This window comes from Lithobates pipiens, unplaced genomic scaffold, assembly GCF_037356315.1.
Source record: "Lithobates pipiens isolate NorthernLeopardFrog02 unplaced genomic scaffold, aLitPip1_a1.2 Scaffold_23, whole genome shotgun sequence".
Classification (NCBI taxonomy): Eukaryota; Metazoa; Chordata; class Amphibia; order Anura; family Ranidae; genus Lithobates; species Lithobates pipiens.
In genome coordinates this window covers 73877017-73902662 of record NW_027507785.1, presented here as the reverse complement: position 1 = coordinate 73902662, position 25646 = coordinate 73877017, and the positions used below count along the sequence as shown (strand labels likewise).

The following is a 25646-nucleotide window of genomic DNA, read 5'->3' as shown; positions in this document are numbered from 1 at the left end:
TGTATTGAAGTGATTAAGCAGAGAATCACTTTAGTAGTCATGGCAGGTACTGTCAAATTGCTGGCCTTCTGCATAGAACACTTTCCATTTTTCTTAATGAATGCAAAATTTTCTCTGACTGGACATTGTGGAGAGGTAGGGCAGTGACATCACAGTGTACACTTCATCCAATCATGTTGCATTCTTCAAGATCACCACATTATAAATGTTATCATGTTCTTAATCACTGCTGTACTTTGTAGCTCCAGTGCCCAACCTGTTGCCCTTTGGTATTTGTGCAACCATCAGACCATGGCAGTCAGTATGTGATTGAAAACATTGATTTGTAAAGGGGTTGAGTAGCAGTGATCTCTAGCAGTCTCATGTTCCCAACCACACCTGTAGCATGTCTGCAATCTCTAACCAACTCTTCTTGTATGTCTGCAGTCTCTGAACAACTCCTGTAGTATTTACTCTTGGAACTGGGCAGTCTTCCCTAGCTTTATATATGCTGAACGTTATGGTGATGATGGGAGCCATAGTTTTTAAGGTCCGGTGTCTGCTACTGCTACAGAAGTAAAGAGGCTCCCGCCGACCAGCAGGATAGGTATATAAAAAACAGTTCACTCTGGCGGATGACACAGGTCACCCAATGTGCGGGTTCTAAGCGCTAACCAGTATTCACTATAACACCTGATGGTGGAGATTGGTTTTGCTGCTTTTTACCGCCAGTTTGCAGTCCTCGGGATTGTACCACCATGAGGTGAGCAAGCCAGGATCCAGTAGCAGATATAGCAGGTAGGGATCAAGCAAAAGCATAGTCAGTAAACAAACCAAAGGTTGGTGACAAGTGGTAGCAGGTTGAGATCAAGCGGAAGCATTGTCAGTAAACAAGTCAAAGGTTGGTAACAAGTTGTAGCAGGCTGGGATCAAGCAAAAGTGTAACAAGGAACAAGACAAAGGTCGGTAATGAGTGGTAGCAAAGATGCAAATGGCAGCAGGAGTGACAATAGTGAGATATTGGCTGGAGAGAGCACAATAATCTGGCCAACAGGAAGAGCAAAGGCTTAAAAGGCTTAAATAGGAAGAGCAAAGGCTTAAATAGGAAGTTCATGGGAGAAGCAGAGGGTTCAAGAGAGACAAGACACAAGGCAATGTTGTCTAAGGAATCAGGCAGGGAGCTGTCCAGCATCTCTAGTGGCTCAGCAAAAAAGATAGTACCAGACACAGCAGAGGTTGCAGGTTCAGATCTGGATCCTGACAATAGTTGAGGTGCCCTTTAAAGTTGACCACCACTGGTATAGGCGTATACAGTTTCCTGGCCAGCGTGCGTTATTTTTGTTAATTTTTTTTTCCAACACCCTATCCATCTAGCTGCCATTTTGGTAAACCATCATATCGTATGTGTATTTGGAGGCACTTTATGTAATTATGATGTTTGTCCAGAGAAGTCTTTTTCAGCTGGATGCAAAAGGAAGCAGAACACACTGTATTTTCCAGTATTGGCGGTACTGAACTAGAAAGGCGCAAATGCTAAATCTGAGACTAATAAAGTCTCCTGAGTTTTACCCTGTGTAGATGATGAACTATATACTGCCAGAAAAAAAATGGAAAAAAAAGTTTAAAAAAGTAGCAAACAACAAATCAAATAGCTTTACTCTCCTTCACAGGCATTTCAAATATTCTAAGGTCACCTAGGCATTGCCCAGAAGAGACTGTTGGCTCTCGAGGCCTAACCTAATTAATTTCCAGAAATTCCTCACGGTTATTCCACAATTTGTGTTCCAAGAACTCAGAAGTGTTCCGTCAGAGGAATGTGCGGCAGAATACAATAGGTAATAAACAGATACCCAGATTTCACTAATCCTTAGCAATTCTTGGCTATGGCTCAAAGCTGTCAGTCAGCTGAAAAACTTCTCGCCCACCAGCCCTGCTATATATCTATATATATATATATATTAGGAGGCTTCCCAATGGCATGTAATTATTCCTGTTGCCATGACAATGGACCTATACTGAGCAGTATTATGAGAACAAGTTGTACCTTGGCATGTACAAGCCGCTGACAGAAAAGCTTTTCACAAATAGAGCTACGGATCAGACCCGCATTTCTGTTTATTCAATGTCTGGCTTGGTCCTGGGTGCCGCCATCCAGCTCTAATTGTTACCAAGTAATCTCTGTCCCCTCACAGACCACTAGACTTCATATTTTGGTAAAGCGGAACTTAAAGCGGGGTTCCACCCTAAAGTGGAACTTCCGCTCATCGGAACCCTCCCCCCCTCCGGTGTCACATTTGGCACCTTTCAGGGGGGAGGGGTGCAGATACCTGTCTAAGACAGGTATTTGCACCCACTTACGGGCATAGACTCTCGTGGGAGTCTATGCCGTTTCCTGTACCGCCGCGCTGTCTGCTGGGACACACACGGGTCCCAGAGACAGCACCAACCACTCCTAGTAGGGAATCGGGAAGTGGAGCCGCAACGCTTCACTTCCTGATTCCCTCACCGAGAATGGCGGCGGCAGCAGCCGAGGGCCGAGCGATCGATCGGTCTCGGTTGCCGACATCCCTGGACCCTGGGACAGGTGAGTGTCTATTTATTAAAAGTCAGCAGCTGTAGTATTTATAGCTGCTGGTTTTAATATTTTTTTTGCAGGTGGAATCCCTCTTTAACTGTATCTGAGCACCACAAACTGAAATCCCTGTCTAATTCATTTTTAATACTCAAAGCAAACTAGCCCATCCATCCATGTCTCCATACTTTATTTTGTTGAGAAATCAGTTGCCTTAACATTTCTAGCAACAGCCATCTTGAATAAGGGCAGATTATTCTTGTATCATTTACTTCCTGGAATCCATGTGCCCTTAGCTCAGGCAGGAAGGTGTACTTAGCTGCGAAAGCTCTTCCTCCCCTCCACCAGATGAAAGAAAAAAATACCCATGAAGATACACTATATTACCAAATGTATTGAGACACCTGCCTTTACACGCACATGAACTTTAAGGGCATCCCAATCTTAGTTCGTAGGGTTCAATATTGAGTTGGCCCACCCTTTGCAGTTATAACAGCTTTGACTCTTCTGGGAAGGTTGTCCACAAGGTTTTGGAGTGTGTCTATTGGAAAGTTTGACCAATCTTCCAGAAGCGTAATTGTGAGGTCAGGCACTGATGTTGGACAAGAAGGCCTGGCTTGTAGTCTCTGCTCTAATTCATCCCAAAGATGTTCTATTGGGTTGAGGTCAGGGCTCTGTGCAGGCCAGTCAAGTTCCTCCACCCCAAACTCACTTATCCATGTCTTTATGGACCTTGCTTTGTGCAAGGTGTACAGGCAAAAGGGGAGTTCTGGACAGCCGCACTCCGGAATATAGCCTTTATTTGTAAAAAGTCCAACAGATACAAGCCACAGCAAAAAATGGGACAAATGAGCTGACGCTTTTCACGCTTAACGGTGCTTAGTCATAGGTATACAGTCATGTTGGAACAGAAAGGGGGTCCCACAAAGTTGGGAGCATCAAATTATCCAAAATGTCTTGGTATGCTGACACCTTAAGGATTTTCATTGCTGGAAAGCCCAACCCTTGAAAAACAACCCCACACCATAATCCTCCCTCAACCAAATGATTTGGACCAGTGCACAAATCAAGGTTTATAAAGACATGGATGAGCGAGTTTGGGGTGGAGGAACTTGACTGGCCTGCACAGAGTCTTGACCTCAACTCGAATACCTTTGGGATGAATTAGAGCGGAGACTACGAGCCAGGCCTTCTCATCCAACTTCAGTGCCTGACCTCACAAATGTGCTTCTGGAAGAATGGTCAAACATTCCCATAGACACACTGACGTCTAGCCTGGGTAACACCAATGCTGCTTTGCAAGGGTGGCCACACTGCTCCTCCATAAATACAGTGGAGTAAGTGAGGGTAGCCACCCAGGAACAGGGAGTTTTTATTTGAAGGATCATCAGATGAAAATAAAAGAAAAAAGCAAACTAATGTAGCCACCATATCTAATGACTGGAAAGCTGCAATATATTACATTTGTAGCACCCCTCTGACACTCCAAAGGTAGGATAGCACCTCCAGAGGCAGGGGAGGGCTAGCATTTTACTCCAGTGCTAAAATGGGGAACTGAGGAAGGATATTGGGTGCCAGTCACTTTTGTCTTTTTAAAGTGATTTTTTTGCAGAACAGTTGAGGTGAGGGTTAAGGGTCCCAGATATCTTAGGCCTAGAAGATCACTCACAGACTCTCCAGATCCAAATCAAGTCCAACTTCAGTGTCAGAACCTTTAAAGCGTTTGTTAACCCCCCAAAAAATTGATTTTCTGGAACCTTAAAGCAGATTAAACAGCACAGTGCATGTCAGCTCGAGTCTCCGTCTCTGACCCCCCCCCCCGGCTGACCTCCAAGGAAGATCATGGCCCCTCATGCAGTATGCTTCCATTGGAGCTGTACAGCGGCCGCGAGTCATGTGACCGGCCTGAAGACGGCTCAAAAGCCTTATTTACAATGCTACTTTTTCTATAAGAAAGGTACAGTGTGCTCTGCCATGCTCTAATAGAGAGTCTGGCAGAGTTTGAGATATATGGGTTAACAAACCCTTTAAGCCAATCCAGCAACACAGTAAGCATGTTCCCATATTTTACCCCAAAGCACCCTCCTCATGTTGAGGGCATGTGGCCTGGTATGGTTTAGCACGCAAGCCTGCCAGGTTGCTCCAATAAGGGTTTGGCATGGATTTTGGGGGGGGGGACCCCTACACCATTTAAAAAAAAAATTGGTGCAGGGTTCCCCTTAATTTCCATATCAGGGCCTGGTATGGATTTTAGGGGGACCCCCATGCATTTTTTTGTTTTTTTTACATTTTGGTTCGGGGTTCCCCTTAATATTCATACCAGACCCAAAGGGCCTGGTAATGGACTGGGGGAGGATCCCATGCTCTTTTTTTCAATGAGTTTTATCTATATTGCCAAGACCCGACAATTCGTTACAGCCACAAGCAGTTTTCCTTTAGAAATGTCATTTTGCTGTGGTACTGTTCTAAACACGGGAAAAATTCGCCACTTTACAAGCATACTACAGATACTCCCCCAGGCATGATATTTAAAGGAATATTTCATTTTTATTGTTTCACTTTAAGCATTAAAAAATCACCCGAAAAAAAACACATTTAAAAAAATGTCCCCAAACACTTTTTATGACAATAACTTACATATAAGCCTTTAAAATGACCACTTTTGATTTTTCATGTAAGTGTCCCATAAATTTTAACAGTGTTTCCGAATTTTCCCCGAACACCACAAATTGTTTGGTGTTCACAGAACATCTGAACAACCAAAGTTTGGCCTGAACTTATGCTCTGGCCAAATTGTTCACCCATCCCTATGAAATACTATATCAAAAATTGTAGTTACATGCCCCTGTTTAACAGGGACAGACAAATTGGGCCTTTGGTGGTGGTGGTACCAGAACACTGTAAGCCCTCACAGTTACTTTTGGTGAGTGCAGGAATGTGCCCTGCTATGAAATATTATATCAAGATTTTAAATTACATGCCCCTGTCGAACAGGGGCAGAAAAATTGGGCCTTTGGTGGTGGTGGTGCCACAACACTGTAAGCCCTCAAAGTTATGCTTGTTGGGTGCAGGAACGGGCCCTGCTATGAAATAGTATATCAAGAATTGTAATTACATGCCCCTGTTAAACAGGGGCAGAAAAATTGGTCCTTGGGTGGTGGTGATGCCCTAAACCAAAAATATTGTTGGAAGCTAGCATCATCAAGATTGAGGAGGCATAGGATAGTAAGTATAGGCAGTCTTCAAGGGATCCCACTAGATATACCTGCACCATGTAATGCAGACGCTGGCGATGGTTGCTTGAACCGATCAGACCTTGGCGCTGAGAAATGAAAAATAGTTTAAAGGCATCGGTCAGCCGGCCACCTTCTCCACCGCTCTGCCTCTGACTGAATGAAACCTCAGCAACATGTTGTCCAGCACCAGAAAAATTGTAGCCTCCCAGGGTCTGGAAATGCATTGCAAACCTTTCTTCAAGGCCTTCTGAAGATGTTTTATCCTATGTGAAGGCAGGATGAGTTCTGCAACCTTACCCTTGTAATGTGGATCAAGAAGGTTTGCCAGCCAGTAATGATCCCTCTCCTTGATATCACAAATCCTAGAGTCCTTTTGCAGGCTTTGCAGAATCAGGGAGGCCATGCAGCGTAAGTTTGCAGAGGCCTTTGATTCTGAGTCCTCTGGGTCACTAAGGATCACATGATCCATAACAACCTCCTCCCAGTCATGTACAACTCCTTGGGTTTCTGTGGACTGAAAACCATCCCTTCAAGACTGCTGCTGAGTGTTATCCTCCACGTCCATGGTGATACAATCCTCCTCCTCTAATTCCTGTGTGTTTGGCAGGCCCACAGAAATGCTATCTGGATAAAGGGGGGCCTTGAGAGGAAAGGAAGTCCCCCCCCCCCCGCTGTTCTGTCTCAAGTGCCCTGTCCATTATTCCACAAAGCGTGTGCTCCAACAGGAAGCCTAAAAAAATTGGTGCCGTTTGTAAATTTTGTCATACTGCTACTAAATTTCACTTCAGGGGTTGGCAACACTGATCATACAGCAATGCACTGCGATCTCATAGTGTACTATGGGGCGTTTTGCGGCGCTCAAATTTGTAAACACCCCATAATGTTCACTCTTCGGGGAACAGCCAATGTTCGAGTCAAACATATGTTTAACCTGAACATCAAGCTCATCCCTAATTTTATTACCTTCTAATGGGGTAGAGTCTATGCACAATTCTGTGCTGGTGAAATGTCTAAAATAAAAACTACTTACAGCATCTTTGGTGCAGTTGGCAGTTAGTAAGCACATAAAGATTAATGGTAAGGCATGTAAAACACAGGAAAAATGCTTCACAACGCTACGACAGTATAAAAAATTCAGAGGCATGAAAAGTCTATAAAAATAAAAAAGGGCTGCAATCTCCCTGTGTAACCTTTTAATTTGACAGCTTAGTCCTGCACAGTGCAGAAGGCTGCAAAGCGATGCAGAAGCAAGATAGGCTCCTGCCTCAGTTGGCCCCCACAGCATGGCATCTAAAATGAGTTCCTGTTCTGCCTCTTCCTCGGCCTTCTAGGTTTTCAGGATTCCTGTATGTACATGTACAACGGACCCCAATCGTGCCCAGGTTCTCTTTCTGAGCAGGTATACAGGCAGCCAGGAACACAACAGCTTAGAAAGTCTCACAATGCAATTACCAGTCGGGGGTGTCTTTTTGTGCTTTATTACTTTTTAACTTGGTTGGGGGCAGGATGGGCTTTGGGATACTCCGTATTTAGTGCATGAATAACCAGAGGACACACTGTCCACTCTCTACAGGTTAGCTTTCCCTCTTGCCAGACACTAGGGAAGCAGATAGGTGAGAGAAAGAGAATAGATATGGCGCTATACCTTATTAAACTCACTAAAAAAATTATATCATAAAATAAAACTGTACAAATTTTCCAGCTTGCTGGCTAATATTTTAAAAAAAACAGAGATAGACCTTGATGGACTGAATAATAAAATCAATAAATGATAAAGTGCTGGGGGTCAATCCTTATTAAATAGTGAATGCAAAGTGAATATAAATTTTCCAGCTTGCTGGTTAGTAAAATGAAATAAAACTGTACGATCCACAAAAAATTAGATAAAGATGAATAAATAAATATTTAGATAAATAATTAGTAAAACTACCATGAATCAATCAATATTCAATAGTGAAAACTACTCAAAGTGCTTGTGACTGTGATTATGGCACAACCAAATGAATGGCCATAATGGGGAACAATCAAAATTATACAGACGTGAATACTGGTGGAATAGTGGGTGTGAACACACTGTGTCAAATCTCAGAACATGCCAAAATTTGCACAATAGAAAAATAGAAAAATAAATAAAGATAAAAAATTAAGTCCAGAAAGTGAAAAAAATCTTGCGGTGACAAGTCAAATGTGAAAGTCCAATTGAATAAAGTTTAAAAATTAATATTTAAACATGAAACGAATATTTGATGGTGAAAAAGGTAAGTGAAGAGAGTGACTTCGATATTCCTTCGCAGTGAACGTTTGCAGTGAACGTTTATGGATTTTGCTCTCACCAGAGATATGACCCCGTCCGGGGTGGATCAGCCTCCACAGTATAAGCCACTGTGTCGCTTCTTGGGCTGTCTCTGCTGTGATGCTGGGACGGGGAGATCCCTCGTTCTTCCATGGGGATGTTGTACCTCGTTTACATGTGATAGAAAAGAGGACTGTCCATGGTGTAGTATGTTTGAAACTCAGTTTATTTGAAACAACCTTAAAAATACTCACATTTAGTACGAAAAAACACGTATTGTATTAAAAGCGTTCGGAACATCCACTCGGCTGACACGCCGTTTGTGCTGAAGGTGTACGTATCTGGCCACGTGGCCAGATACGTACACCTTCAGCACAAACGGCGTGTCAGCCGAGTGGATGTTCCGAACGCTTTTAATACAATACGTGTTTTTTCGTACTAAATGTGAGTATTTTTAAGGTTGTTTCAAATAAACTGAGTTTCAAACATACTACACCATGGACAGTCCTCTTTTCTATCACATGTAAACGAGGTACAACATCCCCACGGAAGAACGAGGGATCTCCCCAGCATCACAGCAGAGACAGCCCAAGAAGCGACACAGTGGCTTATACTGTGGAGGCTGATCCACCCCGGACGGGGTCATATCTCTGGTGAGAGCAAAATCCATAAACGTTCACTGCAAACGTTCACTGCAAACGTTCACTGCGAAGGAATATCGAAGTCACTCTCTTCACTTACCTTTTTCACCATCAAATATTCGTTTCATGTTTAAATATTAATTTTTAAACTTTATTCAATTGGACTTTCACATTTGACTTGTCACCGCAAGATTTTTTCACTTTCTGGACTTAATTTTTTATCTTTATTTATTTTTCTATTTTTATATTGTGCAAATTTTGGCATGTTCTGAGATTTGACACAGTGTGTTCACACCCACTATTCCACCAGTATTCACGTCTGTATAATTTTGATTGTTCCCCATTATGGCCATTCATTTGGTTGTGCCATAATCACAGTCACAAGCACTTTGAGTAGTTTTCACTATTGAATATTGATTGATTCATGGTAGTTTTACTAATTATTTATCTAAATATTTATTTATTCATCTTTATCTAATTTTTTGTGGATCGTACAGTTTTATTTCATTTTACTAACTAGCACGCTGGAAAATTTATATTCACTTTGCATTCACTATTTAATAAGGATTGACCCCCAGCACTTTATCATTTATTGATTTTATTATTCAGTCCATCAAGGTCTATCTCTGTTTTTTAAAAATATTAGCCAGCAAGCTGGAAAATTTGTACAGTTTTATTTTATGATATAATTTTTTTAGTGAGTTTAATAAGGTATAGCGCCATATCTATTCTCTTTCTCTCACCTATTTCACTGTTCCATCCATCTGGATGGAAACATAATAGAGGCTGCTCTTACCTATATTACACTACATACTCTCTGTATAACAGATTCCATAGCGCACCCTATCCCTTTGTTTTAATTACTAGGGAAGCAGATGCTCCTGGGACTCCAGCACCCAGAAAATGCCAATACAGCACCACTGGAGCAATTTCTCATTGGGTTATAACAGCAGACAGTCACTAGGATCTTACATCCAGGCCTATACTCGCAATGTTCACGTATACCTGGATGACTCCATCCAATACTAGCAAGATACTTCTGACAATCTCCAGGCCAGATCCTCAGTGAATCCCCATTCATCCAGCTCCAATTATTTGAAGCAAATGGGCCCCCAGCTCTTCCTATGCTGGGACCTCTATGAGCTCCTGCAGACTTCAACTAAAGTGTCCAGAAGGACAGCAGCTCTTCAGGCTGGGATGTTCTCCTCCTGGACAAGAACCCTGCTGCTTCAGGCCCCAAACTACAGTATTTATGCTTTCCTCAGCCATCTACTGAGAATTCTCCTCCGGAGACTGGCTGAGACCACATTAATATTCAAGCCAAGGGTCTGCCATTGGCAGCCCACTACCTTTCTTCAATTCACTAGAAGGCAAAGAGAAGTAGTTGAGCCTGCAGCCAGTGGGACCCAGAGCAGCCAAACAAAGTAATCACACACAGCTTCAAAGTTTACATAGGAGCCAAAAAAATAATAGATTTATCTGAGCCTCTCAAGAAACCTATTCTAGGAGGGCGCTATATATAGTATTTAATATTTTGTTTTAGTTTTTTGATGGAATGTGAGAAGGCCTAAACTATAATAGTTTGGGGTCAGTTTTATTTTATTCATCCATTTGAAATTTGTAAACACTTTTTTGTTTTATTACTTAAAATAGTACTACTTTAAAGAATCTTTGATGAATAAATATTTAACAAAGGTGCAACTGTGGCACAGGATTTTAAAAGGGGGGGGGGGGGGAATTAGCCACTACTCTGGCTCATTTATTTCTGTGTGTAAATTTCAGCTTGAGCTATGGAGCTCTCTAAACAAAGCAGGTAAGACTGGAGCATTATTACATAAATCTGCAGGCAGCCCAGATATATATTCTCTTAACTTTACTACCGTAAAGTTACTGTAAACATGCGCTACACACAAAGTGCACTTATTTACTTAGAACCCCAACGAGATTACCTTCTCATGAGTTTTGGACTAATCCGCAATCTTGATCAGAAGAATGATGACATTACCTTGGCCTAGATGCTGTAGACTGAGCAGAGGGTAAGGTAAGTATATATTACCTATGTGTTTTTACCCATGGTTTATTTTTATTTTTTTATTGTAAAGTGTGTTGGTATGGGGAGGATACCCCGGGTGAATAGGCAGAACTTGCATTTTTAGTACAAGGTCCGCTTTAGTAGGCAGTATGTCATATATGCTGGAATTAAAAAAAACACACATTTATATATATATATAAAACTTTTGAAATCAAATATAACAGATAAAAAAAAAACTCTTTAAAGATGAGTGCTATTTCACACCAGCAGCTGTGCTGAATGCATGGCCACTGTCGTGAGCTAGAAGAAAACAGTGCTGAATGAGCTCATCCCAGGGCATTGCACTATTAAAAAAAAAAGTGTCTTTTTTATCTGTTTGAACTTTATTGAAATGTCACAAGTGAGATCTCATTAGAGACCTTGACCCTGAAACACATGTAGCGCCCTCTAGTCCTAGATGTATATAGTTGTTAGTGTAGGTAAATTTTAGCCTGGTTGAGAGCCAGGCTGGGTTGAATCTGGGTCAGGGCTGAGTGACTCAGGGAGACTAGATGACTCAGTAAGCAGCATCTATGGTACCTCCCCCTACTTGCTGGAACCTTTAAGAAGCATGGGTGGGAGCTCATAAGGAACTGCTCAGAGTATTGATGAGGGCCCTAGCCAATCCCCAGCAAAATGGGCTGGCATAGGGCAGGCCACCTCATAAATACGTATGGGTTCTGCCAGCAGGGGCAGTTGGGTGGAAGATAGAGTGCTGAGGAGGCTGTCAGTGGCCCTTGAGGGTGCCCCCTAGTCTGAGGGTGGGTGACCTCGGGCCTGGGGCTTGGGTGCTGGAGGGACCCTCTACAACACATGGAGGAGATCCTTCCTGGAGGCATGGGAGCAAAGAGAGGACAGCGGGAGAGAGTCAGAACATCTGGGAGATCTCCTGAGGGGTCAGCCGGGTGGGCTGGTGATTGTTTCAGTCTGGAGAAGACTGTGGAGAAGTTAGCCAGAAGGGCTAGCGAAAGGGGCAGCTGCTTTTAGGAGGGCTGGCAGTGCCTGAAGAGGTGGTGCTGGGATCAGTAGCCACAGGGATGTAAGCAGGACTTTGCTACACAACCAAGGGGCCCAGGGGCCCTGCCTGCAAAGGGCTTTTGCTTTGATCTGGCGGAGTGCTGTGCCAGGTTCACTAAAAGTGTCCCAGCTGAGTCTGTTTTTTTTCACGCAAGTGAGTGCTGGAGGAAGAAGAGAAGTGTACATAGAGACTGTATATATAGCTGTATATAGAAAGAGTTGTCCCTAAAGTTGTTTAAAGTCAAGTGGGCATCCCACAACACCCCTACTCCCTATCCAAGTTCTAATGCCTCAATAAAGTAACAAAAACAAAGTACTGAACTGTTTTCTGACCAAGTGCCTGTGAAGATGCGGTGTGCCTGGTTGTGCAGGGTTGGGGATCCCTTTCTACTCGTGGCTCCTTACAGGGTGCTCTACAACAATATGGGTGTACCTGGCTCCAGCCCCCTCCCTCTACCACAGCTGGGATTTTTTAAGCCCTTTTTTTTTGTGCACTCCTTTCTCACCACAGTTGCAGATGTGCCGCAGGGCTGTGCTGCATCCTGCAGGCTGTGCAGAGCCTTTTAGCACATTAGCACATGCACTGGAATATGGGCAAGGGGATGGAGTCATGATCAAGGGGACTAAAGTTCCTCTTTAAAGAGGAGTTGCACCTTAAAAAAAAAATATTAAAAGCCAGCAGCTACAAATATTGCAGCTGCTGATTTTTAATAAATTGACACTTACCTGTCCCAGGGTCCAGCAATGTCGGCGGCAGGGGCAGCGGAGAGACAAAAGCGATTGCTCGCCATCCTCTGTCAGGGAATCGGGAAGTGAAGCATCGCAGCTTCACTGCCCGGTTCCCTACTGCGCATGCGCAAGTCGCGCTGCGCATCTCCACTGGTCCCCACTGTGTCCTGAGAACTGTGTTTCCCAGAACACAACGGGGGAGGGGGGGCATCTGTGGCTAGCTGCAGCTAGCTTGTCCCGGAAGTGGGTGCAGATACCTGGATTATCCAGGTATCTGCACCTCCCTCCCCCCTGAAAGGTGCCACTTGTGGCACCGGAGGGGGGGGAGGGATCAGATGAGCGGAACTTCCCCTTCAGGGTGGAGGTCCGCTTTAAGTTCTACTGGTCACAGCGAAGCAGATTGTGTTGCACTATGTTGAATGGAAAAGAGTGTTGCAAGCTCTCCTCTTTTTCAGCGCATACTTGCGCGGCATGGTGGTTTGAAATGACCTCATAGGAAGGAGGTTTATTGTGCCCAGCACACCTGGTGTGAAAGTTCCCTGAAGGCAATTTCCCATACTTTGAGGTGCCCGCTTTCATAATGTGCTTTTGTTAGGACAGTCAGAAAAGTTCCCTTCAAAACATCACTGTCTTTTTTTTTAATTAAACCAGTTTAGCGATTAGGCGGGACCTGGTAATACATTTCTCTGCTTGCAATACAAATGGGAACATCCGTCCAAGACAAACTGCGGTTGTACACTGCGCTATTTCCCTGTTATGTCTTCCTTCTTGTGATCTGTTTCATCAACCAGAGCCTGGCTGGCACAAGGTCAATGTGATTACAGGCTGAATTCTTGACAAAGGATGCTTTTGTCTAGGACACACCTTGTTATTTGGATTGACCTCACACCAGCCTTCTATAAACCATACAATGACACAGTTACTAGCATTGGGTTTAGATAAAAGTCATTAAGGCATGCAGTAGAGTAACATGGATTAGAAGCAGTAAATTGCTTTTGACCTTTTGTGCCTATTGTATAAAATATACTTTTCTCTGCTTTTAAAGAGGAATCTGGCAGAGGACAAAAGACTATTTAACAATATTACCTGTGGTCTCCTTGCAATTGGGCTTTTCCCATTACTTATAATGCTTTGTTCTGCCCTGTCTTTATGTGGCTGCGGGACTTTACCTCCTCCGGTCAATGGCGCACAGTAGTGCACACCTCCCAACTTTTTGAAATTGGAATAAGGGACACCTAGCAGCAAAAGTATGCAGGCATAGGAGACACCCCTTGCCACGCCCCCTTAAAGGAGAATTGTACAGAAAAAAAAACAAGTATGGGTAAACTCACAAGTGTTTTTTAGCACTACTAATCCTTTATATTGGCTTCTGGAATTTACATATGCAGCAATTTAGAAATCAGATCAAGGTTTAGCTCTGGAAAACGCTTTTTGAAAGATAAAAAGTGCATTTTATATACATCTATATAGATCAGACCAAAATGAGGGACAAATGAGGAGGAAAGAGGGACAGAGGGACTTTGCTCCAAATCAGGGACAGTCCCTAGAAATCAGGGACAGTTGGGAGCTATGAAAGTGACATCTCCTAATCTCCTGAGATTGGCAGTCTGGGGCAACAGTTGCAGATATATACGGTAGCTGTACAGAATGTAAGCACAGAAGTGCCTAGGCACCAGTGGCGGCACATAATGCAGGGCACAGTGGCGCCGCCCTCCCATCCGTGTGTCCGGCCTCCTAATCTATGGAGCGCCAGACACATGGATTCTGTAGCAAGGTGCCAGGCCAGAGATGGCTGACATCCTTCTGTATATGGTAGGTTGTGAGGCATGGTGGGTGCAAAGCAGTTAGATTCGTTGGATGCCAGACACATCTTGAATGCAAAATAGATTTAATTTTTCTTAACAGAACTTTGGGAGAGAGGGTTAGGACACTCTTAGGTAGTTACAAGATTAATTGTCAGACTCTAAGACTTCAACAGGAGGACAGCCATGCAGAGAAAGGCATCCAGCGAGACGCCTCATCTGCATGTGTAGGAATGCTGTCTTCTATGGCAACAGTCTTTAACAGTTCCTAACACAAGGTGTAACAGTTCCTTCACTTCCACTAGAATCTCTTCTTCTTGATCTGCATACTGTGTGTTGAGAAGGCGATGATCTGCACAGATTGTGAAGAATCGATGATCTGCACACTGTGTGAAGAAGGCGATGATCTGCACACTGTGTGAAGAAGGCGATGATCTGACTGCACACTGTGTGAAGAAGGCGATGATCTGCACACTGTGTGGAGAAGGCGATGATCTGCACACTGTGTGAAGAAGGCGATGATCTGCACACTGTGTGAAAAAGACGATGATCTGCACACTGTGTGAAGAAGACGATGATCTGCACACTGTGTGAAGAAGGCGATGATCTGCACACTGTGTGAAGAAGGCGATGATCTGCACACTGTGTGAAGAAGGCGATGATCTGCACACTGTGTGGAGAAGGCGATGATCTGCACACTGTGTGAAGAAGGCGATGATCTGCACACTGTGTGAAAAAGACGATGATCTGCACACTGTGTGAAGAAGGCGATGATCTGCACACTGTGTGAAGAAGGCGATGATCTGCGCACTGTGTACAGAAGGCGATGATCTGCACACTGTGTGAAGAAGGCGATGATCTGCACACTGTGTGAAGAAGGCGATGATCTGCACACTGTGTGAAGAAGGCGATGATCTGCACACTGTGTGAAGAAGGCGATGATCTGCACACTGTGTGGAGAAGGCGATGATCTGCACACTGTGTGGAGAAGGCAATGATCTGCACACTGTGTGGAGAAGGCAATGATCTGCACACTGTGTGGAGAAGGTGATGATCTGCACATGTGTGGAGAATGCGATGATCTGCACACTGTGGAGAAGGCGATGATCTGCACACTGTGTGGAGAAGGCGATGAGCTGCACGTGTGGAGAAGGCGATGAGCTGCACACTGTGAAGAATCGATGATCTTCACAGATGGTGAAGATGGTGAAGAATTGATGATCTGCACACTGTGTGTGAAAAAGGCGATGATCTGCACAGTGTGGAGAAAACGATGATCTGCACATGTGTGAAGAAGGTAATATTCTGCACACTGTGGGGAAAAAGCGATGATCTGCACACTGTGTGGAGAAGGTGATGATCTGCACATGTGTGGAGAATGCGATGATCTGCACACTGTGGAGAAGGCGATGATCTGCACGTGTGGAGAAGGCGATGAGCTGCACACTGTGAAGAATTGATGATCTGCACAGATGGTGAAGATGGTGAAGAATCGATGATCTGCACACTGTGTGAAAAAGGCGATGATCTGCACATGTATGGAGAAGGTGATGATCTGCACACTGTGTGGAGAAGGCGATGATCTGCACATTGTGTGGAGAAGGCGATGATCTGCACACTGTGTGGAGAAGGCGATGATCTGCACACTGTGTGGAGAAGGCGATGATCTGCACACTGTGTGGAGAAGGCGATGATCTGCACATGTGTGCAGAAAGTGATGATCTGCACACTGTGTGGAGAAGACGATGATCTGCACATGTGGAGAAGGCTATGATCTGCACACTGTGTGAAGAAGGTGATGATCTGCACATGTGTGCAGAAAGTGATGATCTGCACACTGTGTGGAGAAGACGATGATCTGCACATGTGGAGAAGGCTATGATCTGCACACTGTGTGAAGAAGGTGATGATCTGCACATGTGTGGAGAAGGCGATGATCTGCACATGTGTGGAGAAGGCGATGATCTGCACATGTGTGGAGAAGGCGATGATCTGCACATGTGTGGAGAAGGCGATGATCTGCACATGTGTGGAGAAGGCAATGATCTGCACATGTGTGGAGAAGGCGATGATCTGCACATGTGTGGAGAAGGCGATGATCTGCACATGTGTGGAGAAGGCGATGATCTGCACATGTGGAGAAGGCTATGATCTGCACAGTGTGTGAAGAAGGCGATGATCTGCACATGTGTGGAGAAGGTGATGATCTGCACATGTGTGGAGAAGGTGATGATCTGCACACTGTGAACAATCGATGATCTGCACAGATTGTGAACAATCGATGATTTGCACACTGTGTGTGGGGAAGGTGATGATCTGCACAGATTGTGAAGAATCGATGATCTGCACAGATTGTGAAGTATCAATGATCTGCACAGATTGTGGAGAATCGATGATCTGCACGTGTTTGGGAGGGCGATGATCTGCACAGATTGTGGGGAAGGCGATGAGCTGCACAGATTGTGAACAATCGATGATCTGCACATGTGTGGAGAAGGCGATGATCTGCACACTGTGTGTGGGGAAGGTGATGATCTGCACAGATTGTGAAGAATCGATGCTCTGCACGTGTTTGGGAGGGCGATGATCTGCACAGATTGTGGGGAAGGCAATGAGCTGCACAGATTGTGAACAATCGATGATCTGCACATGTGTGGGGAAGGTGATGATCTGCACAGATTGTGGAGAATCGATGCTCTGCACAGATTGTGAAGTATCAATGATCTGCACAGATTGTGGAGAATCGATGATCTGCACATGTGTGGGTGCAGAATTGTCATGCAGTGCTCGTCTATAGAAAGTGTAAGCAGAGACCTGGAAAGGTGCAATGCTCTGCACATTGTGTGGGCTCCTAATTGTGGAAGATTGCAGAGTCCCGGGGAAATGGTTTTGTTGGAGCTGAATGCTGTCAGCAGGGGAGGACTTGGCTATACAGTCGCTCAGTCACGTGACTCCTCGCTCTCCCAGAAAAGATCGTGTACAAGTGAGAGCTTTGCAGTTCCATATCAATGACCGAGCGCGGCCGGCTGCGGGGCTGGAGGAGAGGCAGAGCGAACGTTCCATAGATCACCGTACAGGGGGGGCGAGGAGAATGTCTCAGAAGTGGTTTGACCGGGTCAGGGTACCGGAATCCGCAGGGACCGGGATGCACAGAGCTATGCTGGTCAAGTCCGGTAAGCGACTGTTTATGTTCATCTCATAACCTGGAATAGGGTGTCTGGTGGGAAGGAGGAGAATACGATCACATATTATATTCCGATCGATCTGCTCCACAACGTGGGTGGCTTGTCTGTCTTTCATTTTTTGTGATTAGATTGCTGTAAAAAAAATCGATTACTTGGCTCTATCGATGAGAGACACGTGCATCATTTCAGGATCAGAAACTAAAAAGAAGATTTGTAAGAGAACACAAAACACATTACATCCAATCAGAAAATAAATCTTCTGCGTTTATTCTTCATCTGATTGGGCGATTCTGATCAAACGCACCACCCACACTCACTGCAATCGTCAAAGCAGAAAATGGATAAATTAAAAATAGGAAATGCGTTCTGTGTATAAGGAGTGCGGCGGTCTGTAAGTGCGATCCAGACCGGTCCGCTGCTGAAGAATATCGAGGAAGGTTCCGCGGTCTGCCAACCCACTGACCGTCCAGAGCGAGAATTATCCATCAGGATAGTGAGAGACAAAAGTGTGCAGAGCCATAAACCAGATTATAAGATCTGACTGGACTCATATCAAGTCAAGAGATTTATTCTGATTGGTTGCTTTGGGTCCTTGCCCTTTATAATAATTATTATTGCTTATGATTATGATGATTATTATTGCATTTTACATGTAGTATTCGTATTATTATTTTTTAGTATTATTATTGTTTTTGTTCTTTACATACAGTATTATTAATATTATTACTTTTTACATAGTAATATTTTTACTTCTTTTTCTTCATTTTATTATTACTCTTTACATAGAGTATTTTTACTATTATTATTACTCTTTACATATAATATTATTATTATTTATTATTGTTATTAATATTATTATTACTTTTTACATATACAGTACTATTATTATTATTAGTAGTATTTTCTTATTATTATTACTCTCTACATATAGTAATAGTATTACTATTATTATTACTCTTTACATATGGTAGTATTATTATTTATTATTGCTATTAATATTATTACTTTTTACATATACAGTAATATTATTATTAGCATTTTACTTATTATTATTACTCTCTACATATGGCATTATTATTACTATTATTATTATTACTCTTTTACATATGATACTATTATTGTTTATTATTACTCTTTACATATAGTATTATTATTAATATTATTATTAATATTAACTATTCTCATTAAAATGAGAAGAAAAGAGGTTTAACCTTAAACTATGTAGAGGGTTCTTTACTGTAAGAGCGGCAAGGATGTGGAATCCATTTCCACAGGCGGTGGTCTCAGCGGGGCACCGATAGTTTTAAGAAACTATTAGATAAGCACCTGAACGACCAAAACATACAGGGATATACAATGTAATACTGACATATAATCACACACATAGGTTGGACTTGATGGACTTGTGTCTTTTTTTTTTACCTCACCTACTATGTAACTATGGGGGTTATTTATGAAAAGGCAAATCCACTTTGCACTGCAAGTGCATTTGGAAGTGCAATCGCTCTAAATCTAAGGGGTAGATCTGAAATAAGTGGAAGCTCTGCTGATTTTATCATCCAAGTTTATGTGCAAGATAAAATGCTGTTTTTTATTATCATTGCATGCCCCCCTTGGATCTACAGCAACTTTACTTCCAAGTGCACTTGCTACTGGGAGACAATCATTTCTGGGAGACATTTACTGTTGAGGGAGGGGTTTATTGTTGCTAGCTGTTCAGAGTCTATTGTTGCTGGGGGTTCTCCATGGTTGCTGGCTACAGGGGATCTATTTTACTTCCTATCATTAACAAATTACATACAAATTACTTAACACCAGAAATTGATACTTGGTTCTGTATCCATTAGTGAGAGGTAGGTAGGGGTTGGAACCAAGGAACGGTGCTCAGAGGTGGGTAGGGAGTGGAACCAAGGAACGCTGCTCGGAGGTGGGTAGAGGGTGGAACCAAGGAATTGTGCTCGAATGTGGGTAGGGAGTTGAACCAAGGAATGGTGCTCAGAGGTGGGTAGGGGGTAGAATCAAGGAATGGTGTTCATAAGTGTGTAGGGAGTGGAACCAAGGAATGGAGCTCAGAAGTGGGTAGGGAGTGGAACCAAGGAGTGGTGCTCGGAGGTGGGTAGGGGGTGGAACCAAGAAATGGTGCTCAGGGGTGGGTAGGGAGTGGAACCAAGGAATGGTTCTCGGAGGTGGGTAGGGAGTTGAACCAAGGAATGGTGCTCAGAGGTGGGTAGGGGGTAGAATCAAGGAATGGTGTTCATAAGTGTGTAGGGAGTGGAACCAAGGAATGGAGCTCAGAAGTGGGTAGGGAGTGGAACCAAGGAGTGGTGCTCGGAGGTGGGTAGGGGGTGGAACCAAGAAATGGTGCTCAGGGGTGGGTAGGGAGTGGAACCAAGGAATGGTTCTCGGAGGTGGGTAGGGGGTGAAACCAAGGAATGGTGCTTGGAGGTGGGTAGAGGGTGGAACCAAAGAATGGTGCTCGGAGGTGGGTAGGGGGTGGAACCAAGGAATGGTGCTCGGAGGGGGGTAGGGAGTGGAACCAAGGAATGGTGCTCGGAGGTGGGTAGGGAGTGGAACCAAGGAATGGTGCTCGGAGGTGGGTAGGGAGTAGAACCAAGGAATGGTGCTCGGAGGTGGGTAGGGAGTAGAACCAAGGAATGGTACTCGGAGGTGGGTAGGGAGTAGAACCAAGGAATGGTGCTCGGAGGTGGGTAGGGGGTGGAACCAAGGAATGGTGCTCGGAGGTGGGTAGGGAGTGGAACCAAGGAATGGTGCTCGGAGGTGGGTAGGGAGTGGAACCAAGGAATGGTGCTCGGAGGTGGGTAGGGAGTGGACCCAAGGAATGGTGCTCGGAGGTGGGTAGGGAGTAGAACCAAGGAATGGTGCTCGGAGGTGGGTAGGGAGTGGAACCAAGGAATGGTGCTCGGAGGTGGGTAGGGAGTGGAACCAAGGAATGGGGCTCGGAGGTGGATATGGGGTGGAACCAAGCAATTGTGCTTGGATGTGGACACAAGAGGTGACTCGGAAGGAGGGAGTTCCTGCACGTATTCTCTGAGAAAAAAAGCCCTGGTTTTATTATTATTACTTTTACATATATAATTATTATTACTGCTATTATTACTTTTTACATATAGTTTTATTATTACTGTTAATATTACCCTTTAAATATAATATTATTATTATTGCTCTTTGCACTGCCTTACTAAAAAGCCTTGCTGATAGCTATTACCCCTAGTAAGCTGTCACTGTCTCAGGAAGCTTTATGTTCTTGGAAAGGCTTTTTCTCAGTTCCATACAGGGCTCGTGCACACAGACGTAACAGAGAACAGAAACGGACGCAGCATCATGCTGGTAGAAAGTTCCTGCGTTATAAAAAAATATTCTAACATTTACATACTATGTTGATGTTTCTATCCATATAAATATATAAACCCGTAAAAATTCTTCTTCCATCTCCCATCCAATCCTATAATTAATTGTCTATGTGTGCATAATTGTTAAAGAATTAAATGAACACGTGATGCGTAAATCGCACAAATGTTTATATGTATAACTCATAAAATATGTTCACATCCGGACCACAGAGGCAGAATTTTCTACTTTGGGTTTGCGGTCCTGAACATAGCAGAAGAGACCTGAGCACAAGGCTGCTGTGTGAATGTGGCCATGCGATACAATGGTGCTGCTTTTAGAACTCTATAACATTATACGTAGTACAGATCTGATCGCAGTATTTTATATGGCCGTATGCATGAGCCCTAAAGGTGAAACATATAAGCCCTTGTACACACGGTCGGAGATTCCGACAACCAAATCTGTCTGAGTGATGTTGCATACACACGGTTGGACTAAGTTGTCGGAAAATCCGATTGTACATAACGTGATGACGTTATTTCGTTACGACGGGACTACGTTCAGGCTAGTAGCCAATAGCTTTGGTCTAGGAATTTGATCCGAGCATGCGTGGCACTTTGTCCGTCGGAGTAGGCTACACATGAACGGAGTATGTCCGATAGGAGCATTTTGTCGGAAAATTTTACTGGCAAGTTGGAAAAATTGGTCCATCGGATATTCCGACAGAAACAGTCCGATGCAGACCACACACAGTCGGAATATCCGACAAAGCGGTCCGATAGGAAACATTCCTACATAAGTTATATATGTGTATGTGCAGTTTTCTTTTCTCTACATCTTCAAGTGCTGAATTTATAAAGCTTGTCTGAGAGTTCAGAAAAAGGGGGCGGGGAGCTGAAGTTACACTCTGCAGAGCTCAGCGGAGAGAGCTCTGGCAGCTGATTGGAGGGTAGAGACACACCCCTTTCACACAGCACACAGGAACAAAGCTGAGCCTGTCAACCAGCTGGAGGTGCCTCCCATGTCACCTTTTTTCTCTTGGTGTCAGGGAAACTTGTCAGAAGTGATCCATGCTGATAGCAGAGGCATTGGGCAGTAGACAGAAATAACACTAGAAGGGGAATTTACTAAAACTGGAGCACTCAGAATCTGGTACAGTTGTGCATAGTAACCAATTAGCTTCTAACTTCAGCTGGTTCAGCTTGATTGATTTCTATGCAGAGCTGCACCAGATTTTGCACACTTCGGTGTTAGTAAACATTTCCTATGTGCTTTTAACCACTAGGCGACTAGAGCACTGTTTGGATGCCGATCAGCAGACCTTTTTCGGTCATGCCCTTTTCGGCAGAAGCTGGGTGGCGTGTTCTGGCGGTAGGGCCGCCCCCCGTCAGAACACAATAGCTCACCGGGGGGAGCGGGGGTTAATATCGCATAGTTAGCACAGTGGCTCCTCCCAGTCACTTCAGTTTTTTTTTTCATTCAGCCCATTGGAATGAATGAAAAAATAAAAATAAATGAATAGTGTGTACTAGGCTTTAGGGGTTAATCATTCGCATTGTGTAAAAAGGCTGTTTGAGCCTGTCTTTTCTGATCGCCTCCTTCTTCCACAGTCCCCAGTCCATCTCCTTATAGTACAGAGCCTTCGAGGCACTCTGCACATGCTCAGTTTGGTGTCTATTGCTAGAGAGTTTTTTGTGTGTTTTTTTGGGAGGGTGCTTGTGATCCAGGGCCAATCAGCACTGTCCAGACAGAGGGTCAGGGGACCCTGCAGCCTCAAAGGACAGTCAGAGTAGAATGAAAGCTCCTCCTACACGCTTTAACCAGACACTGATAGAAGTCACAAGACTGCTATATACTGCTGATGAGAAAATGTATTTAGCAGTTTATATTTACTAAAATAATTGCATTTCCATGTTCTGTGTACTGTAGGAGACCAGATATAGTGAATGCAGGGTCCTGGGTTTAGTAACACTTTAAGCTGTCACCAGCCAGACCGTCCTTACCCTCTTGTCTTGAAGCTAAAGGCTGACCGGAGTTCAGCTTTAAAGTATACCTGGCATGAGATAAATCCCACTACCTTCCGAATAAGTCAGGTACCATGCTGTGTCTGCCTCCAATACTTTTATATTCAGACATGACATGAGTGTGCCAGGGCCGTGCGGTGAGGTCAGCAGCTGGTGAGGCACTGGCTAGTATCAGAGCCAGATACACACAGGTTACATACATTGCCATCGTTAGAGCGAGAGCAATAATTCTAGCACTTGACCTCCTCTGTAACTCTAAAACATGTAACCTGTAAAAAAATTTAAAGCATTCCACAAGTTTGCTCAATTTTAAAGCGTGACATGTTTGGTATCTATTCACTCGCATTAACATCGTTATTTTTATTTATTTTATATTTTTTTTTTTTCATGAAATTGTATTTTACGGATAAATAACTGAAGTTTGAAGTTATACCTTCAATACAGTAATTTCACAGTAAATAGATAGAAAAAAAAATTTAAGTTATAACATATAGCATATAAATTTATGATTTAGCTTTTCAACAGAAGCAGTTTCTCCCTCTTAACTGTGTGAGAAAAACATGGGATTGTGGGTAAATCTTATACCATAAACACAAGTTTTTTCCTTATAGTATAGAAAAACAAAAGTACAATAAAATGTTGCAAAAAATCTGAAAAAAAGATAATGTTTTTTAAAAACTTACTAGAAATGCCTGTTGCTAGGCAGATCGTCCTAATCTGCCTCTTCCTACTCTGCGGTGATCTTCGGTCTTCTCTCCTCCACATGTCATCTTCCGGGTAATGGGGCGCTGTGTGTTCTGGGAACTGTGTCCCAGAACACAGCGTGCCCCATTCACAAAGCGCTGGGCGACTCACGCATGCGCAGTAGGAAACGGGCAGTGAAGCCGCAAGGCCCTGCCTGCTTCCCTTAGTTGGAATGGCGGCGCCGGGACCTGAGAGCCGAGGGACGGGTCGGCCTTGGGCGGCCGACATCGCGGGCACCCTGGACAGGTAAGCCTGCTTATTTAAAAGTCAGGAGCTACAGTGTTTGTAGCTGCTGACTTTAAAAAAAATGTTTTTTTCAGCTGGCCCTCCCCTTTAAGATGGCTGGGCTGGAACAGAGCATTTGTCTTTTAGACACATTCCCCTTTCTATGACACGGCAGTGAGAGGTGACCCCAGGCCGCCAAACTATAACACTCGAAGCTTGATTTAAAAAAAAAATGTATTTATTTTTATTTATTTATTCTTATTTTTTATTTTTTGTTATGTTCATGACAGGTGAGGCGGGGCCTCCCTTGACTGCACCCCCTGGAGTGTGCAACAAATGAAAGTTAGATTTGTTTTATATCTAATCTTGTTCCAGGTCAGCGTCAGTCTGGCAGCCAGACTTCTGTCATGGTGGTACAATAATTAAACTTGTAAGGAGAGGACGCCATAAGAATTGTGTTTTACAGTTAGAGTGCATGGAGACTGAATTGTTCTAATAATTGCTATATTTATTGGCATATAACATTCACCTATTCACCCTGAAAATCGTGGGACGGGGGGGGGGGGGGGGCAGCTGCGGGACGAGCGCCATCAGATTACATACAGCAAGAATCTCCTGTTTACTCAGCGCCCTCTGTAATAGGAAGTCCCGTCTCCTGGGTCGGCATTGGACCGCTGTTCTGTCTATCATAGAACTTTGTATTACAGAGGCCGCTGAGTAAACAGGAGATTATCTCTGTATGTAAAATGACGGCGCTCGTACCGCCCCCCCCCCCCCGTCCCTCCGAGGCTGTAGTAATCTGAGGTAAGGCTGCAGATGGGCACTGATCAGGCTGCATTCATGGTAATGGTGAGGCTGCATTGATGGGCACTGATCAGGCTGCATTCATGGTAATGGTGAGGCTGCATTGATGGGCACTGATCAGGCTGCATTCATGGTAATGGTGAGGCTGCATTGATGGGCACTGATCTGGCTGCATTCATGGTAATGGTGAGGCTGCATTGATGGGCACTGATCAGGCTGCATTCATGGTAATGGTGAGGCTGCATTGATGGGCACTGATCTGGCTGCATTCATGGTAATGGTGAGGCTGCATTGATGGGCACTGATCTGGCTGCATTCATGGTAATGGTGAGGCTGCATTGATGGGCACTGATCAGGCTGCATTCATGCTAATGGTGAGGCTGCATTGATGGGCACTGATCAGGCTGCATTCATGGTAATGGTGAGGCTGCATTGATGGGCACTGATCTGGCTGCATTCATGGTAATGGTGAGGCTGCATTGATGGGCACTGATCAGGCTGCATTCATGGTAATGGTGAGGCTGCATTGATGGGCACTGATCTGGCTGCATTCATGGTAATGGTGAGGCTGCATTGATGGGCACTGATCAGGCTGCATTCATGGTAATGGTAAGGCTGCAGATGGGCACTGATCAGGCTGCATTCATGGTAATGGTGAGGCTGCATTGATGGGCACTGATCGGGCAGCATTCATGGCAATGGTGAGGCTGCATTGATGGGCACTGACCCTTATTTTTCTTCAACGTTTTTTATTTAAAATGTAAGTTTTTTTCCTGAAACTTTCCTCCTAAAATGAATGTGCGTGTTATACGCCGATAAATATGGTATATTGTATTGCAGAGAATTCTCAGCATATTCTTATTGAACAAAAGGATATTTATAGTCTGTGCTACTAGAAAGACATTCTCACACTATCCGTTGTCTGTGGGTTAGCGTGCGTGTTTAACATGTTTACAGTTGCCATGGCTAATTA

At 44.0% G+C, this 25646-nt stretch overlaps 1 protein-coding gene across 2 annotated transcripts in view; it reads left to right on the top strand.

The window, feature by feature from the left end:
* The window catches only part of FAM107A (family with sequence similarity 107 member A), a 241977-nt gene that overhangs the window by 128276 nt on the left and 88055 nt on the right, over window positions 1–25646 (top strand). Inside the window, exon 1 of one of the 2 annotated variants that reach the window (XM_077451888.1) lies at window positions 17300–17513. The exons of the other annotated variant lie outside the window; for it this stretch is intronic. Within the exon in view, the coding sequence (XP_077308014.1) occupies window positions 17432–17513 (82 nt within the window). The 5' untranslated portion in view covers window positions 17300–17431. Of the gene's footprint in view, window positions 1–17299; window positions 17514–25646 lie in introns of those variants that run through there. 2 annotated transcript variants of the gene reach the window in all.